The sequence below is a fragment of the Pristis pectinata genome, chromosome 9 (assembly GCF_009764475.1).
Source record: "Pristis pectinata isolate sPriPec2 chromosome 9, sPriPec2.1.pri, whole genome shotgun sequence".
Lineage (NCBI taxonomy): Eukaryota > Metazoa > Chordata > Chondrichthyes > Rhinopristiformes > Pristidae > Pristis > Pristis pectinata.
Window position 1 is genome coordinate 95,919,750 of NC_067413.1, and position 17,840 is coordinate 95,937,589.

The 17,840-nt window shown below is 40.5% G+C and overlaps 1 protein-coding gene across 1 annotated transcript in view; it reads right to left on the bottom strand.

The window, feature by feature from the left end:
• vps41 (VPS41 subunit of HOPS complex) overlaps nucleotides 1-17,840 on the bottom strand; it is a 172,730-nt gene that overhangs the window by 38,164 nt on the left and 116,726 nt on the right. Inside the window, exons 11-17 of the mRNA XM_052023137.1 lie at nucleotides 15,320-15,417; nucleotides 12,102-12,231; nucleotides 5,424-5,539; nucleotides 4,740-4,796; nucleotides 3,972-4,033; nucleotides 3,804-3,885; nucleotides 60-152 (exon numbers count right to left, since the gene is read on the bottom strand). Coding sequence (XP_051879097.1) covers nucleotides 60-152; nucleotides 3,804-3,885; nucleotides 3,972-4,033; nucleotides 4,740-4,796; nucleotides 5,424-5,539; nucleotides 12,102-12,231; nucleotides 15,320-15,417 — 638 coding nt within the window. The remainder of the gene's footprint in view (nucleotides 1-59; nucleotides 153-3,803; nucleotides 3,886-3,971; nucleotides 4,034-4,739; nucleotides 4,797-5,423; nucleotides 5,540-12,101; nucleotides 12,232-15,319; nucleotides 15,418-17,840) is intronic.

Consider the following 17,840-nt stretch of genomic DNA (forward strand, 5'->3'; position numbering starts at 1 on the left):
AGCTCAACTACTTCTGCGATTAAACCAGGATGATTATCGAAATTAAATAACCAGATTACCTCATAATCGCTCTCCAGGAACTCGTACAGGATCATTTCATATATAGCAGGCCTCAGGCGTAAGTCACCTCTGGGCAAATACCTACTAATTGCCTAAAAGGAACAAATAACTTGATATAAGTACATAGAGTAATGCACGAGAATTTTGACAAGAGTTACAAAATGGTCAAATACTTAATACTTTTTGTTGTTGTTGTTAAAGTTCTTAAAACCTGCCATCAAAGCTGCTTTTGGCTGCTTTCTACACTCATCATAGGAGAAAATGCTGCAGCAGTATATTTAAGAAATGTTCCAGTGTCCCAATGTTATAGCGATATGACATGGTAAGAAACAATCTACTGGGAAATTAGACTGGAAGACTAGCTCACCCCACTAAGGAAATTATACTCCCTTGTCTGCTGCCAGATGTAATTGTTCCACACTTTATGTCTAGTCATAGTTTACAGTTCTTGTGTACTTAGGCTGTGAATCTTATTTCCTGTCTCAAGACTGGGATAAAAATACCATCTCAATTGTTGTTTCCATTTATAGGGGATGCATCAGATCTCATCTGAGAAAGAACACTGTCTCTTGCAACTGACCATGTTGTTAGTGCAAAGTGTAGTTGTGGCTTACAATCAAAGGAGGTAATGCTTTCAAAGAAGCTTCTGAAACTTTAAAATATATTTTGAAAGCCAACTACTATTCCTCTGTACTTCAAGGTGTGGACTTCTCAGGCTATCCAATGAGTAGTTAAATGTCATGCCACTAGACAAAATGTTCAGTGATATGAAATTAGCAGTAAGCTTTGCAGTTAATTACCACAACAAATGAGAAATCTGAGTGACTTTGCAATGTGCATTTATTGACACTTTGACATAAAGCAAGGTTTATTGCTAAAATATCTGAGAGAAAAGTCAGAGATTACTTGTCATGCGAGCAGCCCAAATGCAACCTGACAATTCAGCAGTACTACATTTCTAACTCATTTGCACTAATTTTGTAAGATGACAGTTACGTGTTTATCCTTAACACACTGATGCTGGATTGAATTAACCCTGACCATTGGTTTTAATTAATTGGTTTGTTGAAGACAATCATCATTTGAACGGAGGAGGTTGCATTGCTTGTTATTGAGTTATTTGCAAGTTTTGAGCTGGTGTGAAGTCTCTGCTTGTTAAAAGTTATTTCCCTCGACCACCAGCACTTTCCTCTCTTTACGCTATTGTTTTGCCAGTTGTACAAATGCCTGACTTACTTGGCATTGATCAAATGTATACTCCACATAAGAATTATTAGTATTAAAGTATTAATACTAGCATTAAAGATTTGTCATAAATATTTTTAACAACATATGAACAAAACTGCAAACCAGCTCTACAGTATTTAAAGACCTGATAACTCTACACCATCTGATAGTTGTTTTAATGAGAAACTATTTCCAAACAAACAGATACGGGGACATGCAGCACACTTAATAATGAAAGCCATTTTTTAAAAAAAAAACTGGAAAATCAAAGGTTGGGTTCAAATATAGAAGTTAATATTTAAAGATCTGCATTCTAAGCTGCAAGTTGTTGAAGTGAGGTGCCAAATGCCACAGCATTCACGTGGGATAGATACCATGAAGATCAGTTCAGATTAGACTGCAATTAGATCAGTATATTTCTTTGGACTTGACTACCACCCTAACATTGGGAACTAAACATAACCAAGTGCTAGCTGCAAGGTTTGATATAATATGTTTTAATCAAATTATTTTGATTATGCAAAGTACAACACACTTGTCAAGTACTAAATTCAGTCTATTAAACTGTGAAATCAGATCATAAACAAACAATTTGCCACAAAGATAGTGAAAGTTAAACTATTTACCAAATATTGTCTCTTATCTTTCTGATCAACTGCCGCAAATGTTGGGATCACACTCAGGGATGTAATTTATTACACAAAGATCGCCACAATAAATTTGACAGATATCATCACTACAGGGAAAGTAGCAATGTGTATCAGCAATGGCACCATACATTGTATCATGACACCACGCGTTCAACTGACTTGCCGCCCCATAAACCCTCTGGGCTGGTCCCAAGAAGAACAATGTCCCCAACATCTGTTGAATGATTCCATTGTTGAGAAAAATTATGCATTACAAGAACTGGCGAAATGGTGGTGAATTAACTAGAAGGAAGTATGCATGGTTTCTTGCATTAACCACCACTGCACCTTCATACTTGGAATTGTTTTTGTTCCGCATTTATTCTCCGTTCCTTTCCTTCCCTGGCTAGCTTTGGTCTAATAGTTTTTGTCTAAGTTGATGTTTGTGAAGTATTTTGTCCAGATTTTTTTTAGATTCAAAAGTTGCTGTAAACAAGCAACTGAACTCAGGAACAACTCCCCTATAACAGGTGCCCCATTGGATTCCCTCTTTGCAGTAGTTATCCATGTAGAAAGGATCATGTATCTTCAAAGTTTTAGATATGTAGAAGGCACAAAAAGCATTTAATCTACATTGTTTTTTCTTCCCACGTATACTGACCAAGTGCTGGATGTTACAGCAATAACTCTCCTTCATTTTAGCAATGCAAAAGGAATGCTTCTTTTTCGATTTTACATGAATCTTTTAAAAATACTTAATTGCAGACAACATCACATTATTGTGTTGAAAAGTATTAGGTGTAAGTTTAATTTTAAGGCTTGTGCACACTTTCATTTTGCAATTTCTGGTCTGCTTCACAAATAACAAAGATCCAATATCAACAAGCAGAGCAATAACTTCCTGCCTCTCCACTGAGAATTATGTTTTCTAATCCCTTCCTTGCAACCTCATGATGGTGGTTCACCTGTAGATGATTTCCCATATCATAAGATGCTTTAAAATTAGTGCCAGGCCCCACGTAACTTGTCTCCTATTTCTCTTTCACCCTGTGCCTCCGTGTGTGTGACAGCATAACTTGATTCATTGCATGTTCACCAATTCATGCTACAGAGTATGCTGGAAGAACATAAGAAACAATGTTGAATGGAAATGTTGAAACAAAGCTTTCCTGCTATTCAGTCTAAAACATATAGCAACTTTGCATTCATCTAGCTGCCATTTCCCAAAGGCATAAATTACAGGAACCAACAGAGAACATAAACATAAGAAGTTGCGGAGGAGATTTACCAGGATGCTGCCTGGATTGGAGAGCATGTCTTATGAGGTTAGGTTGAGTGAGCTAGGGCTTTTCTCTTTGGAGTGGAGGGGGACGAGAGGTGACACAATAGAGGTGTACAAGATGATAAGAGGCATAGATCGAGTGGACAGTCAGAGACTTTTTCCAAGGGCGAAAATGGCTAACATGAGGGGACATAATTTTAAGGTGATTGGAGGAAGGTATAAGGGGGATATGAGGTAGGTTTTTTTTTTACAGAGAGTGGTGGGTGTGTGGAACGCACTGTCGGCAGAGGTGGTGCAGGCAGATACATTAGGAACAAATAAGAGACTCTTAGATAGCCACATGAATGATAGAGAAATGGAGGGTTTTGTGGGAGAGAAGGGTTAGATAGATCTTAGAGCAGGATAAAATGTCAGTACAACATCGTGGGCCGAAGGGCCTGGACTGTGCTGTAACGTTCTGTGTTCTATAAAAGCAGCTAAATGTTGTTCTCCATTCCACTGCTCAATGCCTTACCCTTCTTGTCAATACCAAGTTACAAATGGAAGATTAAAATGAGGGATATCTGTACTATTAGAAATCTCTATGCAAGTGGTGGCAAACTTACTTTAAGTTGGCCTATCTTTTTAAAGCGGTACACTTCATTTTCCCAGAGATCCATGTTTTTGCCAAGAATCTTCTGACATTTCCTAGAAGATAATAAAACAAATTTTAAAATAAAGTCACATGAAGTTCCCTTTGAGGTGAAGGATAAAAATCCATTAATGAGCAGTACCTTGCAGCTCCATGATAGTCCCCTTTGTCCACCAGGTAGTTGATATAGGCTCTGCCAATATCCTACAAAATGAAATGCCACCAAACAGGTATTTAATTCTGTATGGATAAGTATCCATACAATCCATTCTTCATTCATTGACAAGGTGCTCGAATATATGTCACGTAGTATGTACTACTGCCTTTCAATAACTGCTTCAAATTTTTAACTGCTGCAGCTCTTTAATTGTAGCTGATTGTGTTACTGGTGGTGACAAGAGGTAAAATACTGTACTTGATTTATGAAAGGCATACATAAAGATGTTTGATAAATCAAAAAGGCTGGCTGAAATGCTCTGTAAGCATTTTGATACTGTGTATTCTCACGTACAGAGACTGGAGCCCCCTATGTTACAGCAAAAAATAGCTTCATAAATTGAAGACGACTTAGGCTGAAGGGTCAATGACATTGTAGTGAAAATTTCTAAAATGGCTATTTGTAAATCATGGGATTACTGTAATGTTAAATCACACAATTTAAATAGATGTCTTTAACTTAGGTAAACTAATTTAAAGCTAATCATTCATACTGCCTGCTCCCCCTCATTCAGTGAGAGAGAGGAGTCGGCCTTCCAGATCCTCAAGCCTGCTTTAACATTCAGTTCAAGTTTTTTTAAGTCATTGCATAATTTCTTGAGGGTTGGATGCCTTTCTTTAAGGGCTTGAAAGTTCTTGCATACAAGCTGGGCCCAAACACCTCATTAATGCAGTATCCATGTGCTTAAGTTACCAGTATGTTATGTCTTTTTATATTCTTCTGGCTGATTTCAGCTGCCATCATGGCTTCCTACAACAGAAGACAAAAAAATGATCTTTTTGGAATACAGCATTAAAAAAATGCCATTATCATTAATCATACAACATAGAACATTGCAGCACAGTACAGGCCCTTTGGCCCATAATGTTGTGTCGACATTTTATCCTGCTCTAAGATCTATCTAACCCTTCCCTCCCACATCGCCCCCTCCATTTCTCTATCATTCATATGTCTATCTATGAGTCTCTTAAATGTCCTTAATGTATCTGCCCCCACAACCTCGCTGGCAGTGCATTCCATGCACCTACCACTCTCTGTGTAAAAGATTTACCCCTGACATCCCCCTTATACCTTCCTCCAATCACCTTAAAATTATGTCCCCTCTTGTTAGCCATTGTCGCCCTGGGAAAAAACTCTCTGACTGTCCACTCGATCTATGCCTCTTATCACCTCTGTCAAGTCACCTCTCATCCTCCTTCTCTCCAAAGAGAAAAGCCCTAGCTCGCTCAACCTATCCTCATAAGACATGCTCTCCAATCCAGGCAACATCCTGTTAAATATCCTCTGCACCCTCTCTAAAGCTTCCACATCTTTCCTATAATGAGGCAACCAGAAAGATCATACACAAAGAGACAGGGAGCCGGAAAGAAAACTTACTTCATACTTCTTTTTTTCAAGCAGCCATTCAATGTGGTCATCCTGGTCCCGTTCCTTTGCCACTACAATGTCCCTTGGGCTGATGATGTAGAACAAGGATTCACCACTGGAGTGTTCTGTATGGGAGAGTGGGGAGGGAAGGGGTGTCTTTTTCAGGTTAAACTATAAAGGCGTGTAGAAACTGATTCACCTGTCGTATATTATCTACAAAGCAGCAACTAATCAAAAGCATCACAGAAAAACCCTATTGTCTGCATAAAATGCTGTGTCCAACACAGTGAAGTGTGCTTGTAAAGAATAGACATGCAAAAAAAATATAAACCTAAATACGTTGCTGTGAAATGAATGATGATTTTTCATGGAGTCAAAGGAATAACCAGCAAGTAGAAATGCTAATGAAGAATCAATTATCTGCAATAATCTATTCAACAACCATTGAAAGTGCTCAAAATATTTTCTTTACATTAAAAATAAGGTTTGCCTCATTAATTCATTGAAATAAATCAAAAAGTGAATCTTTAAATTTCTGCATAAAATATAGAGGACTGAGTGCTTGATAGGAGGGAGGTGGCGATCGATTCCTGTTGACAACCTCCTTGGTGGTAGTGGACTGGTCAGTGTTTTTTCTAGTTCATTAATTTTTCGAGCTCAGCAAGTTGTTGGGAAGCTCAGCGTTTACTGTCCACCCCTAATTGTCTCTGAATTGAGTGACTTGCCAAGCATACTGTTGGGATTGAATATAGGCAAGATCTGACAAGGAGAGCAAACTTCCTCCCCCTGAAAACACGATGGGTTTTTCTGGTAGTTTTGTGGTCATTGGGTAATGACCTTTTTTAAACTTAATTTAAATTCCACAACTACCATGGTGGGGTTTGAATTGAGGTGTTTGAATGTTAGTCCAGGCCTCTGGGTTACTGGCTCAGTAATCTAACAGCTGTGTCAACACCATACCCAAAATATTATGAGCTACAGTGCACATATAGAAGGAATGGCCGTAGGAGGGCTACACTGTGGGAGACGTCATCTCTTGAACAAACCATTGTTAAACTGAGGCTCTGTCTGCACTCCAAGGTGGACAGAGTCCTAATTAAAATGCTATGGTACTATCTTAAAGAACGGATAAGATGATCCAGAACCCTGGCTAATATCAGGCCAAGAGTTGTTGGTGGGAGCCTGCTGCATGCTAAGGTTGTTGCCGTTGCCCCTACATTTACATCAAACTACATGCTTTATCGCGAAGTGCTCAGTTTGTTCCAAGGTAGTGAAAAGGGGTTACACACATACAAGTTCCTGCTTCTTTCTACATGTGAGATTCACAAGGCAGAGTGACAGCCACTTGTCTCATTTGGATAAAATAACATGAAATTTGATTTTATTATTTTGAAGGACTGAAAGTCTGAATTGTACAATAAGCATGATTTTAAGAAAAAAGTAAATATGTAGTTATTTTGAAGTAACAGTCATATTTTGAGGAAATTAAAAAAAAAATAAACAAAATCTGTGGGGGAATAAAATGTTGAGAATGTAATTTTCTACAAATTTAGAAGTGATGGGTCAAGATTTGCTAGCAGTGACTTTCAAATAAATTACAAATATACTTCAAATGATCTAGCCAGTTGCAGCCTGTGAAGGAGAGTGAGTTGGATCCCTCAGGATAGGGACCTGTGACATAATAGGACAGTGTTGGGTATGGGGTTTTCCATTAGGAGAACAAGGCTTGAGCAGATAGTCCAGGTGAAACAGAAACTGGGGATGTGGGAGCAATGCTCCCTGTCGATGGCGGGCAAAAACGTAGTCTTGCCAGGTGGTTGGTGTTGCTGTAGTTTTGCCCATACCCCACTTTCCGTTTCATCTGCAGTTCCACAATGGATGCACCCAACAGATTGTGATGTATCTCCAGAGAAAGGGGGCTAAAACACACCCAATGTAGCCTTCACCCTAACAACCACCTTGTTATGTGACTCCATTGAGTTGTGAGTCAAAGTAAGGGACACAAACACAGAGCATCACTATGTGCTAAGATTCGACCTGTCCCTGCTGTTGTGAAGGATGGCCCCAGCCTCACTGTGCCCCAGTCCCACTGTGCCTCAGTTGAACCTTGCCCCACTCACTGCATTTCATGGAAAAGATTATGTGCAAAAACACCACAAATAATAACCAATGCAAATACATTTTGTGTACTTTTTTTGAATTTCCTCACTTGGCTGGCAATGAGAGGGGACCTCCCTGTCAGATCCTGCATAGCCAGAGTCTCACTCCCACCATACACTGCCCTCAAGATGGCTGCGGAGTGGATGAGACCATCATCCACATCCCCATGGATTGTATGGAAAGGGATACAGTGATCCTTGTCAAGGGCTGCCCTGAGCAGCTGCATAACAGATGATTCTGTGATCTATGGGCTGCTCCCAGGGACACAGAGTGAGACAACCGTCATCTGCTGCTGGAAAGTTATCAACTCAGTTAAAGGATTATCAACTCGGTCAAAGGTGCACTTTGATCTGACTGAAACTGGTTATCTTCTAGTGTAAAGAGATGTCCGTAATGAATGCTGCTGACTGGTGTATTCCAGGGTGCAGGAGTACTAGCCAAGGGATGCACTGAAGCTCGGTGCAGCCACTGCAAAGGCTTTGTGGGGAAGGATTACAGTCCAGGACTGTACTGCCACTAAGGGCCCTATCCGACAGCCTCTCACTTGCCTCATGGCTGCTTTGTTTAAGGAAGAAATGCAGATGATATTGATGCATTGAAAGGGAATGTGTTGATCTGATGGCACAACAAATGTACAGAAAAATGTGTACTGATTGTATAGTTATGAATATATTTTTGAAATAATAAAAATCTTTACAGTACACGCTTTGGAAGGGAGGATCACACTACACCTGTGCGAATCTCCACAGCATCCGATGACCCTGTGTCTCTACTTTGTTAGGAGTTGGAAGAGATTTGGGATGTTACCGAAGACTATTACAAATTTCTACAGATGTACGGTGGAGAGCATCCTGACTGGTTGCATCACCGCCTGGTATGGAGGCTCCAATGCACAGGATCACAAGAGGCTGCAGACGGTTATAAACTCAGCCAGCTCCATCACGGGCACAACCCTCCCCACCATCGAGAATATTTTCAAGAGACGGTGCCTCAAGAAGGCGGCGCCTCAAGAAGGCAGCAACCATCGTTAAGGACTCTCACCACCCGGGACATACCCTCTTCTCGTTACTAACATCGAGGAGGAGGTACAGGAGCCTGAAGACCCACACTCAACAATTCAGAAACAGCTTCTTCCCGTCCGCCATCAGATTTCTGAACAATCCACGAACCCATGAACACTACCTCATTATTCCTTTTTGTTTTGCACTATTTATCTATTTTTGTAGTTTACAGTAATTTTATGTCTTGCATTGTACTGCTGCCACAAAACAACAAATTTCACGTCATATGTCAGTGATAATAAACCTGATTCTGATGTACATGATGGACGTGCTCTCCAAGATAGGCTTTCGTGAGGGAATCTGTATTGGGATACAACTGGTCTATACAGATATCAGTAGAAAATTAGAAGCTTTTTAGTCAAATCTGAAGTCAGGCAAGGCTTCCCTCTTTCCCTGATCTTGTCTGTGTGTTATATTGAGCCTTTTGCTGAATCCATTACAAAGGACACAGTCATAAGAAGAGTGACAATCTGAGGTAATGGAGGCACTCAAGTCAAAGTCTCCCTGTGTGTGGATAAGACACCGTCTTCTGCTTGGACCATCTGTTGGTCCACAGATTGTTCGGCATCTATGACTGGTTTGAACTGACCTCGGGTGCCAAGGTCAATCACAGCAAAGATGACACCACGTTCTTTGTAAGCTGGTCCAATGATCCTTTGTTCTCTTCACCAGCAGTTCTGATTACCTGAAGGTACTGGGGTAAGGGTTATAGGGAAAAGGCAGGTAGTGGAGCTGAGTCCACAGCCAGATCAGCCACGATCTCAATGAATGGTGGAGCAGGCTCGGCGGGCCAGATGGCCTCCTCCTGCTCCTATTTCTTCTGTTCTTATGTACTGGGGATCTGGTTCAGACGAACTGGGGCAAGAGGCAGGAACTGGCTTGAGCGAACAGTCTAGGTGAAATAGAAATGGGGAATATGGGAGTGGTGCTCCCTCTAGATCAGGGAGAACATCAGGCAGGTGGTGCAGGTGCAGCCCAGACCCTGCTCCTGCGCTGCCTCAGTCACCTGAGCCGTCTTCTATTTCACCTGGAGATCCAAAATGGATCATGTTCAAAGGGATGTGATGTACAGTGTGCAGAGAAAGGATGAAAACTGGGTCGCTGAGCAGACTGTCAAAGTCATTTGGCAGACTGTCTCACCACAGAACTTTCAGACAAGCACCATGACCTTGCTTGGTTGGTGGTGGGAAGGCACTTGCATGCCTCTTTCCCCCCCTATCAAGATCTTTTATACACAGCCAGTGTCTCACTCCCTTGAGGAGGCTGTGGAGCGGATGAGACCGTCATCCATCTCCTTCTTGAATTTATGTTTGCTAAGAAAGCCTGGAAAAGGGAAGCAGTGATCTCTGTTGGGGCTCATCGCGAGCAGCCGTGTAACACAGGGCTCTCCCTCTACAGTCTGTTCCCTGGAGCCTATATCAAGATAAATGTGTCCTGCTGTTGGAAGGTCATCAACTTTGGCCTGCCTGAAACGTGATAGCCTACCAGTGGATGGAGTGCCCACAACTCAATGCTCCAGACTGGCACCTCTGAAGGTGCAGGATTACATGCTGAGGGATCTCTTGAAACCTGGTGCAGATGCTGCAAAGACTCAATGGTGAATGAATGGCCACAGTTCAGGATACTGCCAGCACTGTGCACTGGGCCTCACTTAATACCCTCTTAAGATCTTGCACCTCACCTCCAACAGACTTTCCATAAGTGTGGAGCTAACCCTCCGAATTGATGGGAAACTGTTCAATCAACGGTAACTAGACTTCAGAACCAAAGTCACCTAAGCCTTAGAAGTGGAGCTGCAGTACACAGATGATGTTTGCACTGCACAGACTTGGAGACCGAGCTTCAAGAGGGTAGACCTTTCGTTTAACATCCGCAAGACCAACATCCTACTGCATCACACTACCTTGTGACAGGTTCACGATGAGACCATGAAATCATGGAATTCTTCACATAAGTTGACAGCCACTTCTCAATGAAGGTAGACATTAATGATGAAATTTACTACCATCTTCAAAGTGCCAGCACAGCCTTTGGTCAGTCGCAGAAAAGGGTATTTGATAATTAGTATCTAAGACCCGGTACAAGACTCATGCCTACTGGGGGCAACAGTGATCTCTGCCTTCCTATATGATTCTGCAACCAGAACTACCTACGGCAGACCCCACAAGGCACCAGAAAAATAACACCAGTGCTGTCTCACCAAATCCTCCAGATTCATTGGAAGGATAAATGAACCAATGTCAACATCCCCAGCACTGAAGCTCCAGTTACTCTCAGTCAGTTACATTGGGAGGCCACATCGTGATTGCGTGGGTTTCTTCCGGGTGCTCCGGTTTCCTCCCACATTCCAAAAGACACACAGGTTAGGAAGTTATGGGCATGCTATGTTGGCACCGGAAGCGTGGCAACACTTGCGGGCTGCCCCCAGAACACTCTATGCAAAGATGCATTTCACTGGGTGTTTCAATGAACATGTGACTAATAAAGAAATCTTATCTTTTGCATGCTCGACACTGGAGTTCTGAAACAAACAGCCTATCCTGACCTCTGTCACGGCAGGAGATCACCAGGCAGATACAGAAAAAGACTGAGTGATGTGCTCGAAGCTTCCTTGATGATGTGCAACATCCCCACTAGCTCCTGGGAACCTCAGGCTAATGAATGTCTGAGCGTTTAAGATGGCAGAGAGAATGTTGAGGCCATGCGTCTGGAGAATACAGAAGCAGCAGAAAAGGCAGGCCATTTCACAAATCACCCAGGCACTTTCTGCCCTATTTGCAGAGTGTCTGCAGCTCCACACAACGGGCCTCATTGATCACCTTAGAGTGCATGAAAGCAGAGTGGAAGCAAGTCGTGTGAGCAAATGTAATGACATGCTGGGTGCAATGAATGAGAACAAAGTAGTAAAATTGTACATTTTATATATGGAGGATATTGTTGGAAAAAGGATGCTGCACTTTCCAGCTAAGAACATTGAAGATAAACATTAGGCGATCCTTGGCTTATTTCCTGCTATGTAGCCAGGGAACTGTTAAAACTCACAAACATGACCCCTCCTGAGATCAGCAAAGCAAGCAGAGGCAGGGAATTAAATTTGTGACGGGGCTACGTGCTTCATTGCACCAGGCATTAAGCCAGGAGGAGCTTTGTTGCTTTACACTTGGTCTGACTACATAACTGCTCTCAAACACTGTACTGGGCTTCATCAATGATTGGTAAATATTCTGCAACTTTATCCCTTCACCCATTCTGAGGGCTGGAACAGAATTCTAGTGAGATTGTGTCGATTTGGTTACGAGTGACAGAATGCTTGGCGACTTCTTTCAACTGTCAATCTGCAATACAATACTCAAACGTTGTCTGATTGCATACTTTGAGGGGATAAAATAATACCAGCATTCATTGGATGTACTATTAATCGATAACCATCTCCACAGTGAAGGTAACGTTACTACTAACTTCTTACCCAAGCTGTAATCTCTGCATTCGTTCTCTTGGAAACCTCGCACAGACAGGGCATCAGAAGATATCTCCTCATATGAATCAGGCAAATGGTGGATGATGTCAAGCCGAGGCCTTGCACAGTGTTCATTATCCTGCTCCATAAAGAAGAAAGGGTATGTCATTTTCTTTCCACAATGACAATGCTTCTTCCTTTCCTCCCCACTCCAGTTCCTCCAGCCATTGGGATCACACATCATCCTGTGGACCAGTTAATCTGTTGCGCTTGAGTGATATGGACTAGAACCTTCAAGTTCATTATTTTTAAGCTCTGATAAAGAGTAATAAACTTGCTATCCAATAGAAGAAGGGTTTCAAATGTTAGCTGTTGCTAGATTATAATCACTGGTTGGACCGTGTGCTGATACACGATCATTGTTTCTTCTTAATCATGATTAAAAACCACACCCGCTAGCACTCCGTAAACAACAACCAGTGGTTTATTAGCAGATTGTGATTCCAAAGACTCTGATGTTAAATTTGTTAAGTGATAACTGTTACATCTTATGATATAGTCTTTCAAAGCATTAAATCTAACACAGTAAATGAGTATTTTAGAACTTTAATTTGTTTCGAACGTACAAAATTCCTTAAAATAATCTTGTGCATGTCAGGACAAAGTCACTTTTATTGAGATTTCAGTTATTACCTATAGAATATTCTCAAATTTTGCTCATATTTTCAGAGTTTATTGCTGGAAAAAAACTGAAGTACAATAGACTTATCGACGTTTACTCCTCCAGGTTAGTTCTTCTGAAACTTTGCAAATGGTTCACAAATTCGAAGAACCCGGAGCACACCCATTTTAGTAGTCCAGGAGAGTGAGCAGATTATTCACAAGTATAGCAATACAGAAAATAAGTTTACCCCACCAGAAGCACAGGTAACACAACAAACAGAATCAATACACAAAAACATTAAGCAGCAATAAGTATTAGAATAAAGTGTGAGTGCAGGCAAGTAGTAAATTCACATCATCTTGAATTTATTTCCATTGAGATTATCAAGGCCAGGTTTATGTTAATCATTGATCATTTAAACTTTTTAAGACAGGAATATGAATGGTTTCCAAGGAAGTCAAGTTCTGATTTTCCCTGAAGTAATTGACAAGGACAACACCCTGTGTCAATGTTACAACCAACAAGAGATAGAACATGGAACATTACAGCACAGTACAGGCCCTTCAGCCCACAATGTTGTGCCGACATTTTATCCTGCTCTAAGATCTATCTAACCCTTCCCTCCCACATAGCACTCCATTTCTCTATCATTCATGTGGCTATCTAAGAGTCTCTTAAATGTCCCTAATGTATCTACCCCCACAACCTCTGCCGGCAGTGCGTTCCACGCACCCACCACTCTCTGTGTAAAAAAAACTTACCCCTGACATCCCCTTTATACCTTCCTCCTAGCACCTTAAAATGTTGCCCCCTCATGTTAGCCATTTTCGCCCTGGGATAAAGATGTGTAATACTTGGCTTGGCTCTTCGATATACACACCAAAAATATCGACAAAGTGTCTGACATTGATTTGTGTAACTTCAAGGGACAAACCATCTAATTACATGTAACGACCTTCAATAACATGCTACTGCAGAACTGATTACTGAGAGAGAAATCCTTTGGAGCACATTATATAGTGGAGGTAATGAGATGGAAGATGTTAGGATGAGCCTCATGAGCAAGCAGCAATAATAAACAAAGGTTTTAAGTGTAATGATACTGAAATTTCAAGTATCAAGTTATAAGAACAAGTTCCTTGCATTCTCTCAAGTTAAGGCTGAAGGATGATCTAATCAAGGAGTTTATAATGTTAAAAGCATTTGATTGGGTAAATAAAATAATTACATCCTCTGGAGTGGAAATCAAGATCAAGGAGACTTCATTTTAAAAGTGGAACTATTTTGGCTATTCTGAAATCAGGAACCACACAAAATGTAATATAAATATAAACTGTAAAAAGAAACAATTGAAACACAACTTCCTCCAGAAGTGCATGGTGCTAGAGCAAGTAAGAGCTGAGTTTACTGGAATTTGTAGGTCAAGGCATATAGAGCGAAGGAATTGAAATGCAGAGCAGCCACAAATAAACCAGGTGCAAAACAGGGGGCTGATTGGTCTACTCCACATGTTTATCAAGACAGTGATGCAATAAAACAAACTATATGAAGACAAATTTACTTAATGAATCTACGTCAAAAGTCCTTTTGGACTTTTGCACTTACTGTCAGATAACACACATTGCTATAACCTTAGTTATAACAGTGGTTGGTTAGGCTAGAAACAGATAAAGCTCTGAGAAATGGCCACAGTTGAATTGAAGGTTAGACTTCTTCCACACTCAGTAACAAAGATATCCGACATTCAAATGGAATGTCCTAGGCAGTTCATGTTAGCTCCTCATGATATTTATACATATCTTGAGGTAGTGAAGTTAATGATTTCAAAGTCTCTCCTCATTTACAGCCTTAAATGCTTTTACAAAGAAAACTTTTCTTTGTTAGAAAATTATAGCTGGGCATCATGGTTCACAGAAAGTCTTGAAATGTACAGTCAAGGAAAACAATACACTGTAAACCCGTCTTTAAAAGTCATCATAATCGGAGTCTGAGCCATCTGATTTTACTTTAAGCCATACCCGCTTGTAAAAGACTGACCACATTAGGTTTCAAAGACCATTACCACCAAAGTTCAAGTCCTCCTGTACTTCCCACAATCAATTGTTCTCCTACTTTGATATAAAGTGCAAATGCAATCACTTTGCACTGAGATTCTGAATCCAGATTGCTGAACTAAATTAAGAAGTGAAGGCATTACCAGACAAATCCTTATAGTATCTTACTGGAAATATAATTTCCCCAAAACCTAACTTAACTCCTCAGTAAGTAACCACCATACTCTTCATCAAGTTTTGCAGAAAGTGCCATGTTAATGTTGAATCATTGAGGTTAAGTTTCATGAAAAACCTGGACACATGAGTAACCTCCTTCCATGACCTAAACATCAGGGTGGGGTGACATTGAAAATTTTTTTTGTTTGCGAAATTTGTCATTCGCAAGATAATGTACTTAAAAAAAATCATTGCACAAAGGGAGAAGATTGAACAAAAAAGTATTTCTCTTGCACATTACTTTCCCTTTAGTTGCACGGCTTTAAAGCATGATGTTTTGAATCCACCATTACCTTCTGTTCCAAGGTCTCCTTCACATACATGAGGAGAACAAGACGCTCGCCGAGTGGTGCAAGTCCACTGATGTAAAACTCTGACTCAAAGGCAGACACTGTAAAGAAAAGGAAACATTGGATATCATAGTATATTTCATACTGCAAAAAAGCAAAGAACACATTATTATAGCTTGCTTAAAATATGACCTGGTTGGTGTCTTTATTTCATAATAAATATTGGAAACTGTACACGAGAAATGTGGACCAAATCAGAAGTAATTGGTGGACCCTGCAATGAGATTTGACTCTTCAAAAGTGAATTATCTCCATGAGTTCTAACCTCTCTTTAGTTAAAATGAAAGCTTTTTGAAATTGAGGTGATGTATTATATTCTGAAACATGTCTCAGTACATTGTTATTTATCAAATATTATGCAATCAAGCATTTCATTTGAAATACTGTTCAAATTACACTTCATAACATGAAGCCTGTAGAGGGCACTGAAGTTACTGCCTCTGAAGAGATTCAACATTCTAGTTCAAAGAGAGAATCAATACCAGTTCCATTTAGCTGTACTGCACTGCAAGACTAAATATATATTCTCTGTTTCAATTTGGAGATTGCCTTGCAGGATTAAAACATTTAAAATTGGGTTACCTTTAAAATTTGAATCATATTATCAAATGGCAACTTCCACTGTCTGTCAGCAAAAGAAGTATGCATTTCTACAGAAAGAACACTTAGCAATGGTGGAATCTGAGCTATCTAGGGAAGCTCATATACCCAATGTCATTGTAGTATTAATAAAGTGCCCTCTACACAGCATACCACAAAGCAGCAGCATTGCAAGGATGGTTTTCATGAGGAGTTCACATATGAAAGACAACATCAGTGAAGAAACATCTTCCATTTAGCAGCTTAAATCTAACCATCAGATGAGATAAAATATCTCTTTAATTAATTAAATCATCGCTACCTAATTATTTGTGAGAATCTGACCACCTGACTTAAACAGCTCCGGCATGGAAGCTAAAGTATCAAGATCATTGCTACTGGTTTAGGTGCAAAGCCAACAGAGCCAAAACCACACCCTGCTTACACATCTTAAAGTGCTTTGGGGGCCAGGTAAACGCAAAAAGCCAACGATGCAAACCTTTGTGAATCTGTAGTCACTGGAAATGCAGTGGCACTTGCCATTCACCCTGAAGAAAGCTGATCAAAAAATCTACCAAACCTCTGTGATATGAGTTCACTTTTTTTATGACGTGTTGCTATCAGGGTCATTTGTGGGCTTTCCATGTTTGCCTGCAACTCTATTGTCATCAAATTGGCAGGGCAAACACTAAATAATTTTTGCAAACAGCAAACCAAGTAAGGGAATAAACACAATTTCAAACTTGTCAAAGAACAAAGTAACAGCCAAAACACGAACACATGATTAAGGTAGAAGCAGAAATACGGGAGTTCTGTGAGACCCTCTCTCACCGCTCCCCGATCTCTGCTGCTCTCCAGCTCTTCGACCATGTGCTCACCTGGGCAATCCCTTTATTCCACGGTCTACTGTCCTCTCCGACCGGATTCCTTCTTCCTCAGCCCTTTGCCTCCTCTACCCATCACCTCCCAGCTTCTCACATCACTCCCTTTCATCCGTCCTGCCCCACCCACCTACCTTACCCCGCCTCACCTGGACTCACCTGTCACCTGCCAGCCTGAGCTCCTTCCCTCCCCCTCCCTTCTTATTCTGGCTTCTGTCCTCTTCCTTTCTAGTCCTGATGAAGGGTCTCGACCCGAAACATCAGCTGTTTATTTCCCTCCATAGATGCTGCCTGACCTGCTGAGTTCCTCCAGCACTTGTGTGTGTCGTTAGAAAAATCATATTTTGTATAAATTTAAAGCCAATTATATTTTGAAACATGAGCAAATTGCAATCCACAGAAACAAGAAGTATTTTTTTCAGGCCACAGAGAGTTTGCTAAGTAGTAATTATGACTTAGTATGACATTAAAAGTTCACTTAGTTCTCATAAAACAAAGTCTAACGTTTTCTATATTATTTAAGAGTAAATGCAATTTATAAAGTACTTCAAGCTCACAGTAATTCAACTGATATCCTTTGTTCTGTTGAAGAAGGCTGTAAGCAATGCTGGGTTGAATCACCAACAGCAAATTTTAGATTACTGCAATAAACCACACGTGTTTGGAAATCCCAATGTTGCTACCAGCTTCACAGTGTACTGACAGTAAATACTGGTAGTTTCATTGCCATTATAACTACAAAATCTGTATTCTTGTATTCCTTCTGTAGGGTTTTGAGAGAGTTTGCAGTCCATAATTCCATGCAGGTCTGTCTTTTGAACAAAATATAATTCTGAAGGATGTGCTGAATCACTGGGAAATGCATTCACAACTCAATTAAAGACTATTCAGTTAGAACTTTGACCTGCCAAATGCTTGGACGATAGATTGAAAATGTGTTTTATTTTACAAAACACCAGAAGGCAATCTTGAGTGCATCAGTGAAGGAGGACCAAAGAATGATT